General features: G+C 35.2%; 1 protein-coding gene across 3 annotated transcripts in view; it reads right to left on the reverse strand.

Moving 5' to 3' along the window:
* The window catches only part of SLIT2 (slit guidance ligand 2), a 277555-nt gene that overhangs the window by 243236 nt on the left and 6341 nt on the right, over positions 1-27978 (reverse strand). For 2 of the 3 annotated variants that reach the window (XM_082759741.1, XM_082759740.1), the window contains exon 4: positions 13008-13079. In XM_082759741.1, the coding sequence (XP_082615867.1) occupies positions 13008-13079 (72 nt within the window). Of the gene's footprint in view, positions 1-13007; positions 13080-27978 lie in introns of those variants that run through there. The other variant, XM_082759742.1, reaches the window with a different exon arrangement.

Consider the following 27978-nt stretch of genomic DNA (forward strand, 5'->3'; position numbering starts at 1 on the left):
GACTATTTCACCATCCTAGTCAAATACATTACATAAAGCATAACAGTGCAAGCTGTCATACTGTAAAATAGAATTAGGCCATTCTCCCCACTTGTCTCCTTTGTGAATAAATTCACTATGAAGACAGATTATAACAGACACCTGCAGTGAATAAAATTCATGGCAAAGAAAGCTTTGATTTCCTGCTCTTGCAGAGTGAATCCAATACCCATTCTTACTCCTAAATGTTAAATTTTGTGAATTTATAATTTCAGCAGACTGTCAAGTTCCACTTCTCTAATAAGAATTGATTGACTTTGGAAGCATTACTAGTATTTTAACCAGGGTACCGACTGTATGCCAAATGATCATTCTTAGGTCACCCATCTCAAAGACTTGCAACTCATCACAGAAATCTTTTCTTGACCAACCAACCTCTTAATTCAATTACATTTCTCTAGTTTTGCTCTTTGTTCTCACTCTGTATATGCACACACAATGCTTCTATTCTGCTTCTATTCAACTGTTACATAACTAAGCTAACAGCACATATTTATTTTAAAGCCTTCCCCATAATTTAAATCCCATTCATTTTTATTTCATTTGGATGAGGAAAAAAAAAAAAAAAAAAAAAAAAAAAAAAGCTTTTGCAACCTGATTACAAGAACAAACAAAACTCAATTTAGCCAAAATCACGGTGAAATGATTTTAGGCATTGCAATAAAAAATAAAATAAGTAAAATAAAATAAAATAAAATAAAATAAAATAAAATAAAAGTGCATATTCCACAACATTAGCCAGAAGAAAACAACCCAACCTCTCCATTGGTTTTGCAGAGCTACATAGTGTAGTTCAATTTTTTTTTGTATTTTCCATTTCCCGTAGTGTCTGTTATACATATGCATAAAACTGCACAATCTTATTGCTCCATGCTGCACTGTAGATTTATGTCTTATTATCACTAAGTGTCATAAAATACCTGTGTCTCCTGTGATCAGTCTTGATTTTGACCTAAGTATTTCACATTTTCCACATACCCCAGCCCATCCACACAGGATAAACAATTCTGGCATACTTCATTTATTTCATGTTTAAATCCCTTATTATTGTTTCCTCTTTTTGTTTTTATTTTTTTTAAATTATCCCTACTAACAAGTTTTATCAGTATGCTGTTTACACAGTCTAGATCAGTCATCAACAGGATAGAAAGACAATGGACCCAATATTTCAGCTCAGCACCTTATCTAAAACTTCAACAGTCTGTAGCACAACTGGCCATACCCCAGCAGCTTTGAACTTAATTGTAAATTAATATGTAAAATTACAAAGTAAAGGTAGCAGTACAATGCATGTTGCAGAATTCACTTTCACGTTCATATGGCACTCTAGGTGAACAAATTTTACTAACAGTACTCTTTATTTTAGACCCCAACATAGCTGTAACAATTTTCTGATTATTTCCTGTCCCAGGAAGTCTCGTAATATGGTGTAAGATTATGTTCTTTTGAACAAATAAAGCCACTGTTATCAGCCAGAATGGTGACAATGATCTGCTTTGGCAGTTAGACCCCCAAATCTGGCTACTCTCAGTTACAATTTTTTTTTCTCTATGAAATTTAAATGATATATCTACCAAACCTACATAAAAAGCAAATTCAGACAGGATATACCATCTTTGCACTTTGTGTCAGCTGAAAACTTTTGGCTTCTCCACCTCTGCTATAGACAGTGTACCTGGTAAGAAGCAGCAGTCACTCCTATTTAGATTTGGTAGGCTCTCCACTTTGTAAGAGTTCTGTTTTTTTCATTTCTATAAAATCACTCTGATATAAGGAGCTTTTTTGGGTGGTATTATTTTGTCCTTTTGTCTTGTAGACATAAGTGATGGAAGAGGTATAAATAATGATAACAAAGAACAACGTAGGAAAAGTTTTGTAAAATTTGACAAATGGAAAAAAAACAAAAGCATTTCTTCTATTGAATTTACAAACTCATTACTACAATTAAGGAGGGAAGCCAGATTCTTATTTTTTTTTTTACAAAGGACGCACAATTCATAAAAACCAGAACATGATAAAACCAACTAATCACATACTACATTTAACACTAATGTAGAAGTATTAAGGACCAAACAGGAATTTTCTCTAATTTCAGAAAATATCGCTGCTTTCATGAAGCGTTTGCATATGTTTGGGTGTGTCTTATTTGTAATTCACTTTGATTACTCTCTCTAGTTCTGCTAAGCTTTTCAGATTTTTCCCCCCACGTTAAGATACATATTTACACTCTTTTTTTTCTCTCCATTTAGCCTTTCATATCTTTATACTCTTAGAAGCAGCTACTACAAATACCCTTTCATTACATTAGCTGTTATCCTATCTTTGCAACCCTTCCCTGTGGGCCTTATCGAACTTACAAGATGCAACCTTTTCAGTTTTGAGGTCAAACAGCTACCTAAATCCCTTCCAGCTATCCAGAATTCCTACGAAAAATCCACAGAAGAAGAAAAAAAAAGAGGCTTGATGTTTCCTCTATCTCCCTTGTATTAAAGTACTAATAAAAGCATTGAACCACAGCCACGAAACCTCACGCACACTCTGAAGTGCTACCTTATAAAGTGCAAGCAGCCCTTCTGTACAACTCTATGGATTAGACATTCACAATAAAAATAAAAATGTCATTGAACTGTCTGGACAGAAGGGGAAAAAAAAAAGAAAGAGGCGAGGATTTTGTCTCTTGTATGCATTACCCTGCAAATCCTCAAGGAGTACTTAACCAAAGATTTACCCCCCATTTCAGCCCCTTCTTTCTCTCCCTTAAAGATTAAGGGCCATGGAAAGAAGCCTTCAGAGCATGGTCCTGTAAACACCCTTGAGCCAGGAAGGGCCTGCACCTGGGCCTGGCTGTAAAGATGAAAAGAGTTCAGCAAGTCCCAGCTTTATTCCCCATGAGGTGGGCCTGAACAGCCGCTAGCAGAGCCGGCCCCTCAAGTGTCTGCAGGAGAGAATAAACTCCGCTCTGTATTCATAAGCAGCCTTTCCCAAATAACACCACCAGCCTAGGCTCCAATAGTCTTACAAGGTTTGAGACAACAGGCTCGGTTGTCCCTTGCAGCAGCCCTTCCTTCAGCTCTCCTCTCTGAGGCCAAACACTGCACTTTGTCTATTTGTGCTCTTCCTTATCCTTACCGTAATGAGAGTCCCTTTAATTGCTGCTTAGATAATCGATGTGGCCTACACACTGGGACTCTGCATCCCACACAGTGCACCATGGTTTCAGCCGAAGTCTGTCTGTGGAAAGTTAAGTCTGCATCTTCCTGCATACTTACATACTTCCTTACATACTTACTTTAACTATTCACTAGTTCAATAAAACTAAAATCTATTGCAGGACTGTATTGTGAAGAGAAGGTAATGTAAGTATGGGGCAGGGCAAGGCTCTCTTTTATCCCAAGTATTCTTTCACCTGATGTCACAATTTAGAGGAATAGGTATTGCAGAAACTCCCATTAAACACGATGAAAAAATGTACTAGCTGAAAGGGAATACACTGCTTTAACTGCAAACAGTCAAATATTTTCAAGAAAAGCAAATGCAAATACATCTGACAAGCCTGTATCTGAATATTAGGTTTCAATTTAATAAATATATTTAGGGAATTGTGCAAAACATCTCACTGGCAGATAGAACTCACACTGCAGCTGTAATATCTCATCAAGTATTGGATGTTTTATGTCATTTGTGTGGAGAAAAGAAACATCTACTGTATCAGCAGATTCCTAAGTTTTCTTGCTCACTTATTGACATGTGTAAAGGATATGATCATCAGAAAGAGTATACCAAAAAAATTGTGTCATCAATAATTAAATTAATCTGTTCTGTGTTTTTATTATTAATCTACTAACATGCTTTAAAGTTGGGGTTTTAAAGCCTGTCAGTCTGATTAAAAACACGCCTCTAAAAAAAAGAACTCCAAAAAATACAATGTTTCAACCTAGCTGTAATTTCAGTTTTTACTACAGAATATTTATGGAAAAAAAAAAAAATCAGTTGAAGAGCAGCTGCTCTTTAACAAAGAACATTTCATCTAGCCTTAGCTCCAGGATGCAAAAAAAACTATTCAAACATGCTTTGTAGGAACATTATTGCAAAAAGCATTTGTAGATCGTCATTACAACAAAGAGCATTATTAAGGACCAAGAGCAAATTAAAGCTTTTAGATAGCCTTGACTTTCTTTGATACAATGGAACATATGAAAGTAGATCAGTGCTGCCTAAAGTGGATATGCATTTTTGTAGTAATGTTGCTTCCCTTGCCAATTTACTACTCCTTTTGAAAAATTCAGATGGTAGCTACTACAACCAATGCACGATATACTGTTTCATAACCCTTCTTCTTATAAAATCTCACATTCCTATTAAGATCATACAGACAAATCTTGCAAAAAAAATTATCTTAATATTAAGTTATTGTAAATTTTTTGTTAATACATTCTATTTTTGTAAGTACTTTTCTATGAAAAATATGAATTCTAGTTCATATACATTCTCTTTCACGTACATTCTCTTTACCAGAATGTACAATTAGGGACATACTTTAAAAGGAAAAACACGTCTCTTGTTTGAATGTTATGTGAGTAACTTTAGAGAAGCTTTAAAACAAATTCAATGCATTTAAAATGCTATATAAATCAACATTCAGGATGAAGGGTCAACAGGGGTTAAACTGTCTGTCCTTCTTGACTACATTCATAAATGTCTTTTCTAGCTGTACTTATAGAAGCAATTGCAGAGTAACTTGGATATTAAAACCTCCAAGGAAACCAACAACCAACAATAAAAGCTGCTAAGAATTTCACAAGTTTTTTTTTTTTTTTTTTTTTTTTTTTTTCCTTAGGTGTTAATTAAATGATCATTTAACACTGAAATGTAAACACGACATTTTCATCTACTGACAGCATAGCCTATTATAAATCCAGGGTAATAAACGTCCTGGTGTTAATACTCTGAACCGAGTTCCCACAACACGCTAAGATGCCTTGTCGTGTCTAAGGTTAAGCATCTAGACACAAAACAAAGATTGTGCCTACTCGACTTCCAGTTCAATTTTCCCATCGCCCAGTGACCTAGGTAACACTTTGAGCAATAAAGAATAAATTTAATTTCTCCAGCATTTTGTGAGGATTAGGAACAATTGTTGGCCTGCAATGACTTTTTATCCTTGGATTCTTTCTCTTCCAGAGCATTCCCCCAGTTCTAAAAGAAAATTCTGATGGTTTAAGACACAGAACAAACAGAACTTTAAATTAGGCTTTTTTCAATCAATTGGAACTGTTGGAGGGGAAGCAATCAACCTTTCTTTGGACTTTTCTGAGCTATTCAGTTACGTCAGGCTTTAATCTTCCACTTGCAGAAGAAACCTACCATCATAGGGACAAGTCTCTGTACTTTCACATTTTCCCTTGGCCTGATTTATTCCTCTTTTCTATTTATTTATTTATTTATTTATTTTTAATCAAGATGACATGGCTGCACTTAAACGTCCATTCTGTGCAAGCTGAGACTTACAGATGTCCCCTTTATAACATTTCACACCATGTTTCTGCACCACATAATAATGGCATTTCCTCTGACATGCCTTTTTACTTTTCATTACTTCCTTCACTGAGATTCAGTTTCCTACTTAACTCTTGCCTAAAAGGTTTCCTATATCACAATTTACCAAAGCTTTCATGGTTAACCCTCCACAAACAACCCAGAGACTGATTCCAACTGGACATTAATATGGTTACAGGTGATCCAAAACCAGTTACTTTAATTTTCATATTAAGAAAGCAGTTATCTCAATCCTCCACTTCTTTAATTACTGTCATATCATCAAAAATACAGAGGATAATTATTTTTGCTTGAGGCCAAGGAGGTCGAGGTAACAAGGCCATAATTACTAAAGTAGACTTAATTAATTTGAATACCACCATGTTATTTAAAAGTGCTATGGGTTAAATAAGTAATTATTAATGATTCATGTTTTTACATTAGATATATTTAAATGCTAACAGCAATAAAAGATTATGACTACCACAGACAATTGTGTTGGTCCAGAAGAATCGCTGTAAGCCATATTTGTGTTTCCTTGGTGTTTAACATGATTTTCAAATTAAGATTAAAAGCAACTATAAACAGTTTGGGAATGTTTGTTATAATAAAAAGTCAATAGAAGTATCCCTACAGATGCTTGTTTCTGAAAATAGTAAATTATAGCTTTGGTAATGCAGATTATGTAAAGATTTAATGATATGTCATTTTATCCCACAGCAAATGAAATATCACCATTAAAACAATATATGAAATTGTACTTTTTTTGCAAGAAATAAAGACACATTTAACTGCAATTTAAAGATGCTTCCCAATTATCTCCAAAATTAAAACCAAACATCTATCTTAAGAGAAACAAGAAAAAAAAATGTTTCCAATTTAAAAAATACCATACTATTCAACTAGCAATGTTTAATCTGAATTTTATATGTTTTATGTTTGGTACACCTTTTTTTCCCCTCCCTGCACTGCATCATATGCTGTGCTGTGGAAATAAAAATAAAAAAAAAAAAAAAAAAAAAAGCATAGCTGATGAAAAGCCTATAGATTAAGAGACTCTAAAACACTAAAGGGCAGGAAGAGTTATTTAATGTGAAGTTTAAGTAATAATTGCCACAGTGATAATACATTTTACTCTTTTTTTTTTTTTTTTTTCTCCCAACTACATTTCAAAAGTTCATCCTGGTTCCACCAACACTTTTACTCAACTAAACCTAAGGCTGAATGCTTGCTGTTGCTAGGATATAACTACTGCAAGTTGCACATGAAATGCATATATATAATTCTAATTTATGTGTTCAAAAAATAAATCACCTGCTGCACTGTACAAGTTTTTGCAGTACTTCCGAAATCTCGATAGCCATCTTGCCATCTGTTACCTTACACAAGTAGAGCTTATGTCTGAAACAAAGCTGTAGTAATATTTGTTTTGCTCACTAGGTTGTAAACTGAGTTCTCAGTTTTGAAACATTACAACAGAGAATGAGAACTGAAGGTAGAGGCAAGTAATAGGACAAGAGGAAAAAGCACACACACACAAGCTAAGCTGCATAAAGCATTCAAGCAAAGCATTCAAGCTCCTGATTTATGTTTCTCCCTAGATTAAAGAATGAACAGGTGACAGAGAAGCAAAAAATAAATAATTAAATAATTAAAAAAAAAAAAATCAGTTTATAATGTCTTACAGAATTTTGCCTCCTAGATTTTCCATACCAGGAATGAATGCCAAAGAAGAGAGACAACAAACCTAACATGGTAGGCAACTGATTCTTAGTTACTCAGCTCCTTCATATAGGTAATGAACCTTAACATTGATATATTTAATATATATCGCATTGATATATCTAATATATATCGATTGTTGTATTCTTATAGTCCTGTCTTTACTCATGGACTGAAATTACAGCAAAAATAAAATTCACAGAACTGACAGCAGACTTACAGCATAGGGGACCAAATTCACTCTGAAAACATTTTAGATTAGGGCATTAAGACTTCGAATTAGTGACAATGCACTGAGTTAGCACCGCTATGATAATGGCGCATCCACACTGCAAGCAATAGTAATTAGCCTTGTGTGTTAAATTAGGGATTTCCTTTTAATTACTGGCTTATAATACAACATAGCCAAAATTGTACATTTTTTATACATATATGATATTTAGGATCTCTTTGTTAATAAAAATAATTTTGAAAGATATTTATTTTCTAAGAACTATGCTTACTGTACAAAAATTATGCTAATAAAATAATGCTGGTAATTAAAAGTTCATCAGTATTAGAACTGCTAAGTTCTTACTGACTTTACTGGTTGGGAACCTATTATTTGTTTAGAGAAAACAATTTAAGCATTCTTGTATTTGAAATTAATCACTACAGTAGAAAAAAAAAGTCATTAATACTGGTGTGATGAAAGACTTGTTTTCATTTATTCTTAAAAGTATAAAATTCAAATCTGTCATACAAAAAAAATAAAAATCAAGTAGTATTGTACAGACTGCTAAAATGGCCCATAACAAACCATAAAAACTGAAACCAATGGCTAAGAAACTCTTTATCAGGAAGGATCTAACAAAAAGGTGAACTATTAATTCATGGAGAGGTTAAAAAAAATCCCCTCCCGCAATATTTTTTTTGGTTATACATCCAGCACACTTCTGCAATAACGCACAGCACACTAATGTCACTGCAGCACACGCACCAGTGGGAACCTACCCAGTACTCTTATCTAGCAGCAGATCCAATACCAATCCGCTTGCAGAAGAGGGATTCACCAGTAGTGCTTTCTGAGAAGGGAAAACTTGCTCATCAATGGATTTTTAACATCCAGAGCCACCTGTCTGCAGTTGGAGTAAGATTTTGGAGGCTTTGGGATAATGAACATTTTTTAATGAGCAATTTCTCTACTCATTAAGGCATTCCAGATTAAAGATAAATGTCTTATTGATAAAATTACTACTGCAGTTTCACTTGCCATGGTTACTATTAAAAAGGATGGGATGTGACAAATCCATGAATTAAGCCTCAAATACAGTTACCTTAACAATGAGACTGGCATCTTAAAAACATTTTAGAAGTCACTGCTTTAGTTGCTTAACATACGCCACTTTTTTTTTTTTTAATTATTATTATTATTATTATTTATTTTCCATTCTGATTGCATTTTCCACTCTGACTGCTTTTTACCTTTACCAAGAGAACAAAACCACCCACCACTCAGCAAACACCTAAAGAAGGTATAACCGCAAATGATGCAAATCACAGGTTCCCCTGCAGCAGCTGGAAAAACAGAGCTGAAAGCCGCCCAGAGAACTTTCCTCCTCTTTGCATCAGCCGTCCGCAGCCTTCCCCGCAACAGAAGCGGGCAGCAGCACTTGCTCGCTCGGGGTAGCTGGCTGGATGAGTAATGATGTCGGTCCGGCTGGACAACGGTAACCCTGGCAACTGTAACCTGCAATTCCTGCCTAACCATTGTGGGATTTATTGTGGCAGGGGCCAAAGAGGCCAAGAGTAAAATGAAGCAGAGAACTATGGTGTCTGACACATCTAGTACCACACACTTTAATCATAGCTGGCAGAAATTAATTCAGGAGGAATTTTTGCAAGGGCCCCCCATGCAGCGTGGTTTGTTGTTGTTGCTGCTGTTGCTGTTCTGGCCGAGGATTTTTTTCCAATTTTCTTTTCCTATGTTTAGATTTTTTTTAGATTTTTTTTTCTTCTTGTATTATCTGATAGGGTTTTTTTGTTTTGTTTTAAGTCACTAACAGATACCTCAGAACCAAGGGTTTATTAATCAGACTGTATTAAGATTTTTCCTTTAGAGGAGAAATGTCTTATTCACAATGTGTTTCTTTTCAAGCGCACTGTATCAGATACCTTTCCTTTCTGATATGTATTTAATATCAGACCACATCCACTAGAAATATTGTTTTTTTTTTTTCAAAGCCAATATTGTCATTATTAGTCATATAGAAAATATTGGTCAGTAAGGGAGCTTAACCTCATTCCAAGTGCAAGCAACGTAGATCAAAAGGGACAAGCTTTGTGCATGGCATTTAAAATCCTTTATATGCAACTAATTAATAAAGTTATCTTTTAAAACCAAATCCTCAAACAGCTTGGGCCCAGCCTTCAGTATCCTGCAGCAAACGGCAATCAATGAGCTGTGATCTAACCAGCCAAAGTAAGCAGTCAAAATCCATTTGCCTCAGCCAAGCACACACTAGCTCCCTGCACTAAAGCACCATTGCTGATGCTGTACGAGTTAGCCTGAGTGAGCACACAGGTCACTGAAAACAACGCATCCCGCTCCTGCAAGAAAAATACTTGTTGAACAAGGACTTGTGTTACCCCCTGGGATTTACAACAGCACCTATATTTTAACAGTATTGCGTCAAAACAGAGGTTCATGTACGTTTTCCTTTGAAAGGGATCTTGCAAGGTAAGATTCATATACCCTGCAGCGCTAGTCATACTATTTTTAGCATACTACTTCCTATTGAAATGTATGTGTCAAAACACCTTTGCAGATAACTCTTAATGAGAGAATCAGTTTCTGCTTTGACTAAAATTATCCATTTTAACTGGTTCCAAGAGAGATTTCTTGGAAGGCTGCTAAATGTGAGAGTAACCTGAAAAATAATTCATTTAATTACCTTTGAATCAAGAGTCTCCAGACATAGGAAATAATGCACTGTCTCTTTTAAACTCTCAACCTATCACTTTCCTTTACTTACACTTCCCATCTGTCAACAAGTGCTTGTAATTTTATTACAGTGTCCTGTAGTTTATGCAGAGTTGGTATTATTTTACAGAGTTCTGTTAATGGACTGGATAAATGGTAATGCTATTTAAACTAGTCTCCTGCTTCAGCAAACACAGCTGCAACTGTACTACTATTTCTAGGCAAACATCTTGACCTGAACATGCAGTGCTCTCTCAACCCGTCCAAAGAGAAATTGGAGCAGACAGCAAAGGGAAAGCATAGCCGGCCGCTGGCGGCAACCAACTGTGTCTAATCATAATTCATATACAGTGTACCCTCTTTCTTTTATATTGCATTTAGACTACACAACAAGCATATGTGCTTCTTCACCTGGCATCTCATTTACAGCCAAGGGTCAAATGGTAATTATTATTCACAGAAGCTCAATAGTATGTTGAAAACTTGCAGTGCACACACTGTTTGATTAGCTGTTAAATGCCAAAAATAAATATTAAACCCAAAGAATATTATACATTTTATTGATCATTGAAGAACTTTAACTGTCCTTAAAAATGTATTTATTTGGATATAAATATGTATAAGCACATACAACAAAAGTTAAGAAAAGATTTAATATTCTTCATAGTGGTCAAACTATATATAATCTGAAAGTTGACCAAGAGCATTTAACTAGCATCAATACTTTTGTAGGACTGATATTTTTTTAATTACAAATTTAGTGTTAAGTGACCACAGATTTTTAGTATCACTTGTATTTTCTTTTAAACATGAATACATTATAACCAGACATTCATTTTCATGGTCTGATCAACAATAACCCTTAGGCAGAGGAAATTTAATACTGCGAAGCTAGTGATCTCTTACTTTCTACCATATACACTATGAGCAGTTGTGTGCTTTATGTCAAAAGATATTATAGATTTAAGACTAACATTTATCAAATATACAATTCTGAATTAAATGCATTCAAGTATGATTTTGCATGAAGTCTGCATCCATTTCTTTCCTGCAAATTATGGCTCATTTCAATTTTTTTACAAATTTAGGTAAGAACCTTTACACTACAGTTGCAATAATAAAATGATCATAAATCCCTTTCATTTTCCTTCCTGATGGAAGTAATATCTCCATGATTGCTGATAGAAATTACAGAAGAGACTGAATTGTTAATACATAAAACCACATATGAATATGTTATAATATTATAGCAGTGTAAAAATATTTCTGTCAGAACAAAAGCCTTCAGGAGCTTTCTGGCCTAGTAATTTAACAACTCATTGCATCTACAGGGAAGTTTGGGAAACAACACATGCATCCAAAGCAGAGGGAAGAAACAGAAATACAAAGAACTAAATGTTTACAACAATAATAGAGTCATTTTCAGTTTCCATTTCAAATTACTTCAAGAAGGGAAAAAAAGAACTATTTTGCAATATTAGAACAGAAATAAACACCTAAAAATCAAAGCTGCATTATAACATTTGTTCTCACAAACATTTCCATATACTAAAGTGAAAACATAAATAAGAGAAACCCCACCTTCCTTCACCTACACTCATTTTTTTCCAAGCACACAAGTCATGAAACTCAACAACAATTTCAACAGCAGAACTCTCACCTAAAGCCTAAAGAAATGTGTCAAATACACATCTTCAATTAAAAGATGGCTAATTTTTTCAAAGCCTATTTAAGCATGTCATGTTGTATTCCATTCACACCACATACTGCAAAGTTACCTTGAAATTTATTTAATAATAATAAGTGATTGCGTAGATAAATACAGGAATCAGTATCTGAACTTCATTCCATGTTTACACTACAACATAAATTAGTAGATTCTTACAAATTGCCAATGGGTCAAAACATTAATTTAAAAATCTTGCCAGGAGTAAAACATTATCAAACCAAAGAAGAGAATCAAAACAACAACTCATAACCCAATTTGATATATTTTTTATTTATCACAAAGGATTTCATAGCTTTTTTTTTTTTTTTTTCCTGAGTTTATGTTGCCACCTGTGTTTTCTTTGGGAGAGACATCTCCACAGGCTATGATTTACCAACACTGATTGTCTTGGTTGATCGAGTGTGTACAGCCACAACAGAAACCTCACAAAGTGCTTGTACAGTGCTATGTCACTGGGTGAGAATCTCCATAGACATGCAGCTCATTTAACAAAGGAAACAGAAATGAAATGAAATGAAATGAAATGAAAGAGAGAAAGAGAGAAAGAGAGAAAGAGAGAAAGAGAGAAAGAGAGAAAGAGAGAGAGAGAGAGAGAGAGAAAGAGAGAGAGAGAGAGAGAAAGAAAGAGAGAGAGAGAGAGAGAGAGAGAGAGAGAGAGAGAGAGAGAAAGAAAGAAAGAAAGAAAGAAAGAAAGAAAGAAAGAAAGAAAGAAAGAAAGAAAGAAAGAAAGAAAGAAAGAAAGAAAGAAAGAAAAACATAGCATTCTTTCAACAAGACTTGTTAACAGATAGGGGCATGGATGAAGCAGTATTTTGTTTCATGCAAGTATCTGCATCTATCAGATTCTAAAAAAAAAAAATAATAAAATTTTGCAAAGTAGTCAAAGGAAGTACCCAAAAGATCATTGCTCCTAAATGCATTTTAGCCCTGTCTGAGGCAAAAGACAAAAACCTAATGCATAACAGAGTAACAGATCAGCTCCAAATTTTCAAGAATAGTTATTGGGTTGTGGCTACTTACAGCCTGTATAACTTCGGTGTCCCCAGAAAGAGCAGTTCAGAAAGCAACTGGAGGTTATTTCTGTTTAGGCGCCTTTTGAAAGAAAAAGAAAAAGAAAAGGTTGTGTTAGATTACAAATAAAGTGCTACAGCAATGCAATGCATATACTTTGAGGAGATTCCTGTGCTGTAACAAGCTGATTTTAAAGACCAGAAAGACTATGTAATGCTGGTCCATTAGCGGAGACATGGTCCAGCAGTAAATTCACCATGGACTAATTACATTTTCTGGTTTCCCCAACAGACTGCATTACCTATTTCATTTTATGAAAGATTATTTTGAATTTCTGTAATCAACCACTAATTCAGGACTCTATCCCACATAAATGAGAAAATTAAAAAAATACAAAATCTTCAGAGTAACTTCAGTCCTCCTCCAACTGTGTTCCTCTCAGTATAATGAAGCAAACAAACATTTTGTGACCTTGAAATACTGTTGAAGGGAAAACATAGCAAACACATGAACTTAGTTAAGTAATAAGAGAATAGATCTATATAACCTATTTCAATAACAACAAAAACTGTTACATCCTGATCAAACGAAAGCCAAAAAACTCAGAAAGTCACGACTTATATTTGGCATTACAGGTTTTATTTATTTGTTTTTGGCATATGGTTTTGTCTATAGCTGTAAAATACTCAAAAGTTAAAAAAAAAAAAAAAAAAAAAAAAAAAAAGTTGTACAGAAGATACATAAAACACTACAAAAGAAGAATTGGAAATTGGAATTTGAAGATACCTATTTGTCTATTCAGTTTCTCACTGAACATCCTGACCAGGGTTTAAACCTATATAGATTGATGTGACAAGTTCCAAGTCCACTGTAATATAACAATAGGTAACAGAACAACCCCTCTCCAAAACAAATACGTTCCATCTTTATGATTTTTTTAAACACACAGTGCAGATTATTCTTTCTAACATGTATAAATGACAGCCCTGGAGCATACAGTCATACCATTCAAGAATTCAAACTCAAAACAGGTTTTTGTTTTTAAGCAATGCAACACATGTCACCTACCATTCAAGCGAGGCAACATACTGAAAAAACTGTTTCCTCCTAACAACCTCATCACAATCCAAGTTCACAATGCACAGTGCTTTTCAATCCACTACTTCTAGGGTATTCCTGGCCACCAGACCGCACACTGTAGTCTGATATTTATTTTATCCCTTAAGCATTACTTATGTCAATATGTATTTATCAAGACATTCCACAAGGTTAAAAAAAGCTACTGGACAGAAATTATGCAAAATTAAGTTTTAGAATTTCATAAAGTTTCAGAACTTCTTGCTTCTTAGTCTTAGGGATGAATTCAAACAGTCTCTCAGGGCTGATTATTCATACTTAAACCATTGTTCCACATAAGGGCCCTTCCAATTTAAAGGTTTTCCTATATATTCCCTAATGTAGATAGATACACGCTCAAGACTCAGTTTTATTTAGCCACTTGATTTAGTTCACTTAACTATTGTTCCCTTAAACTTTAATGTGACTACTGATGAGACCAAAATAACCTGAGAAAGACTCTTACATACCCACAGGCTTGCTCCCACATTTCAAACAGTGAGAGAGCAATCAGGTTTTTGAGGTCTAGATATTGACAGCAATACAATTTTAATGTCATGTTCCTTTTTGTTAGTCAAGCACCAGAAGTCCTAGTATCTTTAAGCAGAAGAAATTTTAGTCACACACTTTGAAGACTAGAAGAGACTTTTGAGTGAGAGAAACATCCTGAAAAGAAAAGATTATACCACTGGGATAAAGTGAGGTGAGTGAAGATGCATTTTAATAAGAAATAGAAAAAAAGCTTAATCCAACAGCAACAAAAATGTGATCCCACAAATCATATTCCCAAATCAGTAGAAGGAAAGTTTTCAGTATAAAAGAAATATACAACTGTAAAAAGAAGTTAATAAATGCTGGAAAACTTTTGATTTGAACACTGCCTCAGAAAACTGTACCTACGTTTAAAAAAAAAAATAAAAATAGTATTTAATTATTTGTAGATCTATTGCATTTTCAAAATAAGGCAATTAAAAAAACAGACACTTTCTTACCTTTAGTAAGTTTTTGTAGAACAGAATTAAAGACAACAAAACTGAAGTAGTAGGAAGAAAACTGTTTCAAAGAAATGATTACATTTCTGATCAGAAAGGAGTATTGAGAACATGACGGAATTCTGACATATTGAACATGAGCAAATGGTTAAATAAAAAGAGAAGTAAAATTCATTCACCCTTTCTCCTTGTTAGATAGTTCAGACTTAATCCTCTAAGGATATGATTACAGATCAAAAAATAAATAAATAAATAAATAATAAAATGGGAAAACTTGTAAAGACTGGGAGGTTAGTCTCTAATCAGAAACTATTAAGGACAAAAATCTGTTCATATTTTTGTAAGGACTCTTTGCTTCAGATACTAAGCAATAATCACTAGCTCTAACTAAAGGTGCAATGAAATCACACATTGTCTGTATGCCCAACATAATACAAAATGGTGATACCATACAATGATGTAACATTAATTGATGGTGTAGTTCTTCAGACAGGCTTGTCTTTCCCTAAATGGCAACAGCAATCTTAAAAGGATATACTCAGCATCACTTGATAAGTATACTTCACAGGCCAAATAGTTGTACTAATACATAACTTTCCATACAAGCAGTTAATACCTTAGATCGTGAGTTTGTATTGCTACCTATGGTTCACACGGCCCACGCAACTGAGTATACATAGTTTTAACAAACGATGCACATGCTGCTGTACAGACATTAAAAATCTAAATTATAGGTAGTAAATCAAACTCATGAATTAACCTAACAATAATAGCAGTACATTCATGACTCAAGAGTTTCTACCAACAGAGCTTGGCACTTAGAATTAGTTTCAGCCTGCATTTTTACTTTGCCTTTCATAAAATTAAAACATTTGTTCTTCGAGCACTAAGTGAATTAAGGGGACATGAGTTAAATAAACTACTGACCATTCAGTATTTTGTAGTTTCTACTTTGAATGATCTCATCCCTCTCACTGTAGCTCCTTTTAGGAGCTCAGCTTTCTCTACCAAAAATCTGGATATCCTTTATTACCTGTGCCCAAGAGTACCAAATATTGTTAATTTTTGTGAAGGCGATGAGAGACATTTCATTTTAAGTATGACTTCAAGAAAGAGGCTTCAGCTAAGCCTAACAAGTTATATAAATATATATAAAATATTATATACTAAAAAAAATGCTTTCAATAGGGTGAATTTGTTTTTCTTAAATTTCTTGTAAGTAAATTTTATGACTTTACTGAAACATTTTTTCAAGACTACAATATATGTGTTAAAAAATAAATCAATCTATGAATTCAAACATAAGTGAATGAAAAGGATGTGCAGTGAACCTGGCACACATACACCAGTATGCTGGAACACAGCAGCTTTCATGTATACAGTCAACTATGAAGAGTCTGCAATCTTTGAAATAGAGCCACATACAAAAAGTCCAGAAAATACATTCCTACTTTAAAACAGATATTGGTTCTCTGATACTGACATTGCCACCTTTTCCTGTGGCACCTTTGGCTCATGCAGACAAATTTAATTTTGTCTGAAATAACAGTGCCTGTCCTCAACATGCAGACATGGAATAAGTGTGAGACAGACATGATTGTCTTTGTCCCCAGAAGTTGAAAACTAAGGTAACCATAGATTTAGCAGAGAGAAGAAAAAAAAACAAAACAAAACAAAAAAAAAAAAAAAAAAAAAAAACCAAACACAGAACATACAAACAGTCATTACAATCTGCAAGAACTACAGGTACTGCAAAGCAAAAACAACCAGAAAATAAAAAATAATCGCTTTTTCTTTCAGCGTGTCAGCACAGACCTCACTGCAGCTTGCTAGCAGACAGCATTTCCCCTGGGACAATGTGAGAAGAGAAATTTCAGTTGCATCAACTGAACTGCTCTCCCAGAACTGGCATTAAGTTCAAGGTATACCACTGAAAAAAGAGTGGTGAAATATTCCATACTGTTCCCTTTCAGTTTCCCAACCAAGCCAGAAAAAAATGGCATTTCTCTAGCAAAGGAGGAGAGTTCAGAAGAGATGAAGTGTTAGTGGCATTAGCAACAGAAAACGTTAGAATCTCTTCTAATATTGCAATACCTTGAACTGTAAAGTCCTTGGGTAGTGTCCAGAAATAAATGGATGAGGGTCTGACATCACATAGTTCTTTCAATGTAACAAAGCTAAGACACAGTTGCAATTAAAATAAATATAATTTCTGTTTCTTCCATTACTGAATCCAGCTTTGAGATGGGGCAAACTGACAGACTGACTCAGACAAATTTTTGAGCTTTTCATGATAAATTTAAGCAAGGTCCACATAATACATAAATTACACAAAATGTTTTAAATACTTCAGTTTAGAGTTTCTAGAGCTCGGTCTTCTAAATATAGTAAGGGCTAGAAAAAACAACTTTGAAGTGAAGTGATGGAAAAAGTGTATGAATATACTCAAAGATATTACAGCTTTCAGAGGAATCAGTTTGAGGACACAGAAGGGGAATCTTTGACAGATGGGCAGGCAAAAATAGTCCTTAAAGAAAGCTTGATACCAATAGGCAGATAAGATGTAGGTACAGACAAGCAACAGGTTACATAGCGAAGCAAACAATGCAGAAAAAATAAATACATATATATGTAAATGGCTTGATTTAAGGGATGCATGCAGAGCTGTGATTATTATCACTGCCCGTAAGGAAATGATTTACATTTGTTACGAGTTCTAGAGAATAAGCTATCCTTGCAGAAATGGCAACGTAACTGGGTTTTACTTGTCTTCTGCATGGAGCCAGAGGATGTGTCGGTAGATGACAGAGTTAGAGGCAGAGAAAGTTTTGGGGAGAACATTTTAAGCTCCCAGTGACAGTATCCCAACCCAGCGTAGTCTGGTCATCCCATCCATCCATTCTGTTGTCACTCTAAGTTTTCTTGCCACAGTAACCAATCTACTATTAATCACGCAGAGGTAGGAAGGAAGAGGTGGGGAAAAAAAATATTAATTTCACTGTTTGCAGTTTAATTTTCTGCAATTACTACAATTCACAAGCATGCCTGTATTTGTTTTTGAGACTTGTTAGTACTTTACAGTGGATTCACTGCAAGTTGCAGTGAATTGACTTCATACAGTCAGAGAAGCCCTCATCTTTTCCCATGTAGCCTTGTCTTTATTCTATTCCATTCTTGTTCCGAGATGACCTTCATAACAGGGGACCTCAGGAGGTCCCAATCTCCTGCTCAAAGCAGGGTCAGTTATGAGATCAAGACAAGTTGCTTAGGGCTTCATCCAGTACAGTCTGAAAAGCCTTCAAGGACAGATGGCACAGCCTCTTTGGGCAACTGGTTTGTTCCAGAACATAACTGTCCTTACAGTGAAAAAGTCTTCCCCTTCTACCTAGTCATAATCTCACCTTTCAATTTATGCTTGTCTCACCACATTGATGAGCCTGGCTCCAGCTTATTGATAACTTTCTCACAAGTAATTGAAAGCTGTTATTTTGTCCCCTACAAGTTGTCTTCTTCAGCCTAGATAAGCCCAGATAAAATACTATCAGCTGGTTTTAGTTCCAGTAAATGCAGTTCTAACTGTAGGTCCCCAAGAAAGCAGAAGCCTTCAAAGCTAACTTAAGAACTGATCTAAGTTAAGAGCAGTTCCAAGTAAATTATAATTCAACTGTACTCTTTAATTAGAAACAGTCAGTCCCACTGGGTGCATAGATGCTGAGAGCCCTCTGAAACTCCACATATAAGGCACAAATATATTTTATTCTACATCCATTGCTTCAGGAATGATAGAAGGCTTCCAACTCACACAAAGTTAATGATAGCAGAAGCCATTATTCTTCATTCCTCCTCTGAAGTTCGCTGAGAAGTAAATAATGCTTTCTGTGCATAGTAACACACAGTACAGTATAGCTTAGAAACTCAAAGAAGCACATCCACACCTATTGTTTGATTGTCATTCATTGTTTGATAGCAGTGTTTGAAGACATTATCATCACACCACTTAAAAATAACACATAACACCTTTTTGTTGAAGCTCATTTGCAAAATATTCATATCCTTTAAAAACACACAGACAAAATTTTCATTAAAGATCAATTTAATATGAAATGACATGTCAAAAATTGCTGTCAAAAAATACCCCATTAAAGTGTGAAAAAGCATGATCCAGGGAACTACAGGCTGATCAGCCTTGAGGCTGGAAAACTGAGCAGAGAGGAACTTCATGAAGCTCAACAAAAGGGAAATGCAGAGTCCTACAACTGAGGAAGAATAACCCTATGCAATAGCAAACACTGGAGAAATACTACTTGGAACACAGCTTTATAGAGAAAGGTCCAGGGTGAACGGGAGATCAAAGGAGCCAGCAGTGTGCCATCATGACAAAGGAGGCCATGAGCATCCTGTACTGTACAAAGAATAATGCTGCCAGTAGGTCAAGATGGGATTCTTTCCCTCTGCTCAGCTCTGGTTAGACAGCTAGAGTACTGTGCCCAGTTCTGGACTCACTGTTACAAGAGACGTGGACATACTGGAGCAAGTCTTGCAAAGGGCTGCAAAGATGAGTATTCAGGGTGAAGGTTTCCCACCAGTTACAAGGAGAAAGGTTGAAAGAGGTGGAGTTGTTTAGCCTAGGGAGAAAAAGGTTCAAAGGGATCTTAACGTGTATAAATACAACGTGTATATGTACCTCATGGACTTCCTTCCCTAGTATGAAAGACCGAATGAAACTCTTCTCAGAGGTGCCCAGTGAAAGGGCAACAGACAATTGACACAAATCAAAACAGGAAGTTACATTTAAACATAAGGAAAACCTGTCTAAGAGCATGGTTAAACACTGGAATAGATTTCCCAGTGATGTTGAAGATTATCCATCATTGGAGACATTTGAAACCCAACTGGAGACAGCCGTCAGCCACCTGCCCTGGCTGACTTTGCTTTATGTGGTGTCATTGGACTTCATAAGCTCCCATAAAATTTTCAATTTTGTGATTCTTTGAGACCCATTGGATTTTATTCTACTTTGAGAAATGGTGATTTTCCATTCTCAATTTTGACATACAAATTAATGTATGATAATTAAAGGACAGATGCTGAGTAAGTCAACTATATGGGAGAGTAAGAATAAAGGTACCAAAGGTCAGTACCATGTTTCAGGCTTGTTCCCCCCTCTCCGATAGGGAAAGCTGTTTCCTATAATAACCAGTTGCTGGGAGGTCACAACAGTCCATCAGAGATGGTTGTAGCCATTGCCAAACTGCTTCTCACTCTGCATCCAGATCTGTCCTGACCATTATCATCCTGACTGATTAAGCAGAAATGGCGGTGCAGCAAGAATATCAGAGTGACTGGCAAGATATATCTGAAGACTCATTATTTAGACCAGAACTGCTTGTTACTCCAGAACATTTAGTCTTGATAGAGGGAAAAAATCTCCTTAACAACTAGGGCACAAATCCTACCCCAGACATGACTGTCCTCATCTGGGAAATGGGGAAAAAAATCAAGTACATTTATTATAACAACACTTCACTGTAGTAAAGACCCAGGGAAGCATGCAAAATAACTCGAGCACTAACTCGACCATATCAATTGAATGAATTGCCTTTTATTTTAAAGTTTGTAAAACACCTTACCAAACCTCAGCATTTGGGGCTGCTCAGATACTACAGAAAATTTTTCCAAAGCCAAGAAATTTTTCTAAAGTTATTTTGTAATGGACATATACTCAACAGAAGGAAACAAATTAGAAGACTTCCATAAAGTAATATGGGATCAAGTATCAGATGAAGCAAGGATGATCAGACAACAGAAAGGGTACCCAAGAGGGGAAAAAAAAAAAAAGAAAGAAAAACAAAAACAAAAAAGAAAGAGGAATGGTGTTGGATTGGGGGATATGATCTATTTTGGGCGGACTGTTTAGAAAGCAGACAAGTGCCTACGAATGGTCTAGAAGGGCTTGTAACTGTGTTTCTGGTACCAAGTCAGCACAGTAAGTTTTCATTCAAGTATTCTGTGTAGCACCTGTACAGGCATCCTGCCAAACTAAACTCAGACAGCCTGGTGTGTTTTAATTAAGAGAGGAGTTGCTACATTGTATTAGGCTATTGTTAAAAACAAGCCACCCCAATATGCTACAAACTATCAAGGAAAATAACACCATTCTTATGATTTCGTTTTCATCCAGCCTCTTCAGATTAAATGAAGTAATATAACAGTATGAGTCACTGAAGTAACAGTCCTGCAGCCAAATTCCTCATGCCTTTTGGAGTTTAACTGTAAAATTCCAGGTGAAACTGTGGCTTCCACAATTAAAGTAAGGAGCATTTTAGATGCCCTCCAAAATATACTATATTAAAAGGTAACATACTGTCAAAAGTTAATTTTTACCCATTGCCATCTACTATTAAATCTGTTTTTGTAGTTATTTAACTTGATCTGGGAAGTGAAATGTATTGTTTTAAGTTTAATATCAGCACTTCTGTAGCATCAGTTTAAAATATATTATGACCACAAAACACTATTTGAAAGAAAAACATTGATAAAACAGTTCTATAGAATCATGTTTGGTTTCAACATTTTGCAACAGTGCAAATTACTCATTTCGGAGGAAGCAAGAAAGAAGAGCATCCAGCAAACAATGTGACAAAGGATGAGCACAAAACAGATGTGGGAAAAATAAACAGCCTTCCTGCCCTGGAATTTGTAAAAAGGTCTGCAAAGAGCAAACAGGACTTCTCACTGCAATTTGACTTCTAGACCTATAAAAGGAGTCCCATGAGAAACTACACTCAAATGAGTAAAATATACTAAAAATAATAATGAAAGTTTACCAGGCTTTCAAAAGAAGAACATGGCTCTTGGACTGAAAAGTTTTATCAGATATTTTGTTATATAGCTGCATTTTAATTGCAGAATAAGCTGATTTTTAAAACACTATTAGAACCGTGCTTCTCTTTTAAAATATCATCTTCAAATATAGCCTTTGCCTATTTTCTGATTTACCAGACGTTTTTTCTAGAAAAGATATTTGAAGTTGTTTTGACAAAAGTCTGCTAATATATTATAATTACTGTAGTTTTTTGTTTTTTTTTTTGTTTTTTTTTTTTTTTTAAAAAAAAAAAAACTATAAATACAGGTGCCCCAGTATAATTCTTGTAAGATGGTCTCACATTCCTTTGGTAAGTGATTAGCACCGCAGGCTTCACAGCCTCCTCCCTGTTCTAAAATGAGGAATGCACTATGCATTGCCCTTAAACTATGTAGGATTAACAAAGAGAAGGATTTTTCACATCCGTGATTAACAAGGAATAACTGTTCACCCCCTTCAGGGCTGTTCAAAAACATATTCTCTACCTGAACTCATTATTCTTCCGCTACCTATACCTTTAGGTGTGTATTATTAACCCTTTCAATGCTCATATTTCCAGACCAAAGTCAGACAGGTGCTTAATTATCAATGGTTCAAAGGGGAGAAAATCATAACAACAGACTTCAAAACAAGTTTATGTATAAAATTCCCAAGTTTCAGGCAGCACAACACAGACCTTCCCAATGGTGGCAGTCAGATTCTGTTCACAATGTACCTCAAATGAAAAAATTACTCTCAGGCTTCAGGAATGAACTTGCACACTAACATGAAGAACAGGGATCAGTGAGAAAAACTGGAGACACCTTTACACACCTGTGCTAAGGACCCATTCTAACAGCTCAGTACAACATCAATTCAGATGACAACTCTGCTGCTTATACAAAATAAGGTCTTCATGCCAAAAAAGCTGCTTTTCTTGAGACTACATATCTAGTCATGCACAAAAAAAGATGAAGTAATTCATTAATTGGCTATTTTTATTTTATTTTATTTTTTTTTTTTTACCAATGATAGTAATGAACAGTAGCAGTGACTCAACTACTAAAAACACTTTTCATGGTGGATCCCAAATTCCACATAAACCTTTAAACTTCATATCTAAACCTATGTAAATTAGAAAAAATACAATTTTGCTTCATGGTTAAAAAGTAAGTATTTTTTATGATGTTGTTTTGCAATGTTTGGCATTTTTTCCAGAAGTCCCAGCTCCTGAGCTTTGATCATATAGATACAGAAGTATAGAAGTGATTTTTTTTTTTTTTTGAGTGGGGGAGTAGAGGATTGAGGGGTGTAACATTTCTGTTCTGCAACTGAAAGGGTTGAAACTGCTATACTCTAGCAGTTCACTTCCCTCCAAAGGAAAGTTCAAAACAAGATTAAATATTCTACAATTAATTTATTGACAGAGATCACATTCCAAGAAAATTAAAAATCATTCTTTTAAGAGTTACTAGCTTTCCTACTTGGAACTCAAGTCTTATGGATGGAGCTTCTCAAATACTTGGAATAAAAACACGATCTCATGCCACACCAATAGATAATAAAAAGTTAGTACACAGGTTTATTTTAAGCTCAAGAGAGCATGTTTTATTCCATTACATACAGTCAATCTTTTGTTTGAGAAACATCAGCAGTGCTATGAGAGGTCACAATAGTTAGTTTCATGTCATGCAGTATTATCGAGTGTTGGTGGAGCAGTATTATTCCTGCTTCCTAAGAAAGAACATACATGAAATAGACTCCTAGACTAGACAAAAGGAAGCGTACTAGTTTATCCAGTCCATTTTGAAGCAGCTGCTAATTCCCTTCATAGTTTTCTAGGTCTGGTGGGCTGTGTTGCCCAAGACAAACTGTATTTGTTTTTATTCTAGATGAAAAAAAAGTTATTTCTTAGTTCATCCTGCTACACTTGCCTTTGTAAGATGAGATGCTCTGTAAAACACCGCATGTTTCAGAGATCATAAAAACTCAGAAGTGAGTTTTTCATTTAAAAATTCAAAAACTGCTAATACAGCATGCATTTAACACATTTATCAGAGACTAGGGTAAGCTAAAAATCCTTTAATATGACCCATATTGTCCCATATGACTGGAAAGATGGATTTCTGTGTATGATCCAGAAGCTGCAAACAGCAGTTTTATACATAGATTTGAATATGGAAAAGAAATCTGAATAGTACTTCACTTTGTTTACTAAGTGGAAAATATTTCTCCTTAAGAACATATAATTGAAATACATACCTCTATTTCTGTGCTGTGACACAATCTACAAGTTTCAAATCATTCACCCTTAGATGAACAAAACTAAGAGCTTTCAATACTACTGACTCAAGTACTCAGGTGTACACTCCTCAGTTAATTCTCCCCTTCAGAAGTTTTAATAGCTTGCTTTAATGCATTTGTCAAGATGTGGCCCCCAATATGTAACAAGTACAGGCAATTCCTCAGTTCTGCTGTTTTAGAATTGTGCTGTAAAAAGTTCAAAAAAAGTGTATGAACTATAACAAAGTATTTAATTCTTGAAATCTCTTTCTCCATCATTCAGTTATACATTTTAAGCAGCATGAAAATAGACAATATATAAGGCTTTCAGTTTAAAAGCTATTTCAAGTATCAACATGAATTCAACCCTTACAGCATTCTTGTCTTCAACTAAGGATTTCAGCTGAGTCACACCATAAAACTCAGGGGGGCTGGTTTTCTTGGGGAAATAAGTATTTAGCTCAGGTACTAGATCAGAGACTGCAGTTCTACAACCTCTGAGTAACATTTTGCCTCTCTATACTAGCTTTCAGCAGAAGTAGGTGAATTTTAGCGTTGGTTTAGTTTTTTGTTTGGTTTTGCTTGGATGGGTTTTGTTGTTTTTAATTCTAAAGAATAGAATTTGTAGATTTATTAAGACAAAAAATGGACTTTAGAAGTTCTATTAATTCAAGTATCAAAAGTGTGATGGCTTGGCCTGGAAACATTTTAGGCCACACAAGCAACCTTTCCTCAGCAGAGTTATCAGCAGGACTACTCATGCAAGCCAAGCTATTCATGTGGTAAATGTCTGCAGAATCAGACTCCAAATTAGCATTTTAGGGACATACTTCTTCCTCAATGGAAGATTCTCAAGTACAGGAAGAAAAATCACAGTAGTTTTCAAACTATTGCTGTAAACTCTTCCTGTTCTGACACCTTCTGTATGTTCAGCATAGCCTTACAGTGATCATAAAATTTTTACCTAGCATTTGAGACATCAGTTATTAGAAAAAACTTACCGTTAAAAATAATTTTCTTATCAGCCAAAAAAATTGCCCCTAAATGAAAAGCTCTGCTATAGAATCAAGTAAATAGTCCATTTACCCTCATAATCTGTCTATATTAAATTCTTTTTACTCCAGAAATACAAGTAAATTTTAGACAAGCAGCTCTTAACAAAACCAGTTCATAGCCTATAGCAACTGTCTTCAAGCTTTTATTTCCCTCCAGGTGACAATAGCTTGTAAAAACACTGGGATACTACAAGAGTAGCTGCTACACCACAGAAGGTGGTGTTGTTGGCAGTAAATGATAAGTTTTTAAAAAGTCAGTTTAAAGTCGTGTCCAGTGGTGGTATTAGACTGAAAATTACCACTTTCTAAAAACTATCTTCATTGTTCAAACTATTATAAACATCACACAAGATGACACCTTTGAAAAAGAAGAAACAAGTGTTTAACTTGAGCATTAACAACATTCTTGTAAGAATGATAGTGAAGAGATTGCCTCCCATAAAAATCAGTAGTCTCTAGACTTTCTTAAACAATATAAAAAATCTCCAGACTGTGTCCATTGTGCCTTCCTTCCACAAAACGAAACCTAACACATGGTGGTGGTCTATCTAAGATTGGTTCAGGCAACGTAACAGATCAGACCCTGAGCCTTTATGAGACCTGTCATGTACTGAACTATTTAAGGACCATTGAAAAGTGACCCTACTCATATGAACACAAGCACATAATCACAGAATGGCTTGGGTTAGAAGAAACCTTAAAGACCATCTAGTTCCAATCCTCCTGCCACAGGCAGGGACACCACCCAATAGATCTGGTTGTTCTGGCTCAGGGACTCATCTAACCTGGTCTTGAACACTTCCAGGGATGGGGCATCCACAGCATCTCTGGGCAACCTGTTCCAGTGCCTCACCACCCTCTGAGAAGAATTTCTTCCTAAATAATAATACAGGTTGGTGGTTGATAGAGAAAGTTTTGCAAATGCTAAATACATAAACTTGATAGTAATTAATCCAATAGTTTTTGACACTGCTTCAGGATGTACAGAAAGGTACAAGCTATCCCATTCACTGGGAAATAGGTTATCTATATAGAAGTTTAAAGAGGCTTGTTTCAACAGATGCTGAGAACATCTACACAACACAATAGACCATTTGATTCAGCCATTCAAGGAACAGGCTGCAAAGAGACGTATTCAGGGCAGACTTGCTAGCTCAGAGCTCAAGCAGTGTTGTACCAAATTGGTTGGGAGAAAAACTAGTAGCCCTTAAGCACTGAGATAATACTGCCAGAGATTATACTTAAGGGAATACTGTAAAGTATACACATCTGACTGAAGAGTTTTTAGAGAGCATCCAACTGAAAGGCTTATAGCAAGATTACATTCATCTTAACCTAGGTCTCTTCAAAACTCAATTTCTACAGACCGAAGAACTAGCTGATTAAGTTGCTAGTTTCCATCTTTTACTCCCTCCCAGTCCTTATGTAGCAGGCACTAACTACTACATGATCATTTATTGCTAACTGAAAATAACAGCAGTGCTGCTGTAGTAACAATCACCTGTCACAGAAGTATTTATTGTGGTTGTAGTTTCCATTACACTTCTACAACCACAGTGGTGTGACATTCTTGTTACGGAGAATACTAGGTCTAAATAGCTTTGTGTACATAGTATTACAGATCTAGTATACTACAGATTTATTGTTTCTCCTGTAGTTTGAGTAACATTTCTAACCACCTAAGAGGTATACATAGCTTCAAACGAATTGTATCTTCAGTAGCTTCCTTTTGAAGAAAAGGATGAGAGTTTTTTCTCCTAGGGATATAATTTTACAGAGTGTTCCAGGTCTCCAATTCCCACTTCAGTTAAAAGATTAAGTTATTCAGCATTTTGCACGATGAGAGCTTCAAATGGGTATTCACAGCAAGTGAATCACTGACCAACCAAACGGTTCTTTGAAATTCAGAGTAACAAATGATTTTGTCACTGAAATTACAGTAAAAAATACCAAAAACACACAAGTAGCACCACTTAATCTAGAGATAAATATATTCTAACATAAGAAATGCATTACTTGTAAACAGTTTTATAAATTAAATCAAGTTCATGTAAGATCCAGTAAAATTCTTACACTGTCCATTGGCACACCAAAAGAACTTCATCAGGTATTGACAGTAGCTTGGCAGATTACACTTAGAGTGGAAATGTGGCATCCTACACCTACACATATATAAACAACTTCAGAGTGCTTGCGATTTACTGTATCAAAGAAAATAATTGAAGTATCCGCAAGCTCACTGAGAAATCCTTCTGAATTTCAGAATCCCAAGGAGATGAATTGGCTGTCAGATAACATTGTGTCTTCATCAGATGGACTTGGCAGTTGTAAACAAGAGGAATTTTCTCAGCTTTTCCTCACAAATATGAAATATTTGCTCTTAGCCAACAGCTGGGATGGTTTAAAGACATCCTGCATATATATTCAAGCTACAAGTCACCCACACACCTAACACTGACTGAATTTCAGCAAATTAAGAAACACGAAAACTGACAATTACTGGAGCACAGAAAATCCTGAAGACAAAGCAGAATTTAACTTCTTAGGTCTAAAATTGACTGAACTTCCAAATGTCAGTTTACTTGCTGAAGTGTGAATGAAAATAACCCAAAAAAGTAACTGTAATTATTAGAATTTTTCTTCTGAACTAGTATCACATAACTGTAAGATATCTATTGTTTTCCAAATAT

The sequence above is a fragment of the Aythya marila genome, assembly GCF_965140915.1.
Source record: "Aythya marila genome assembly, chromosome: 4".
Taxonomy (NCBI): Eukaryota; Metazoa; Chordata; class Aves; order Anseriformes; family Anatidae; genus Aythya; species Aythya marila.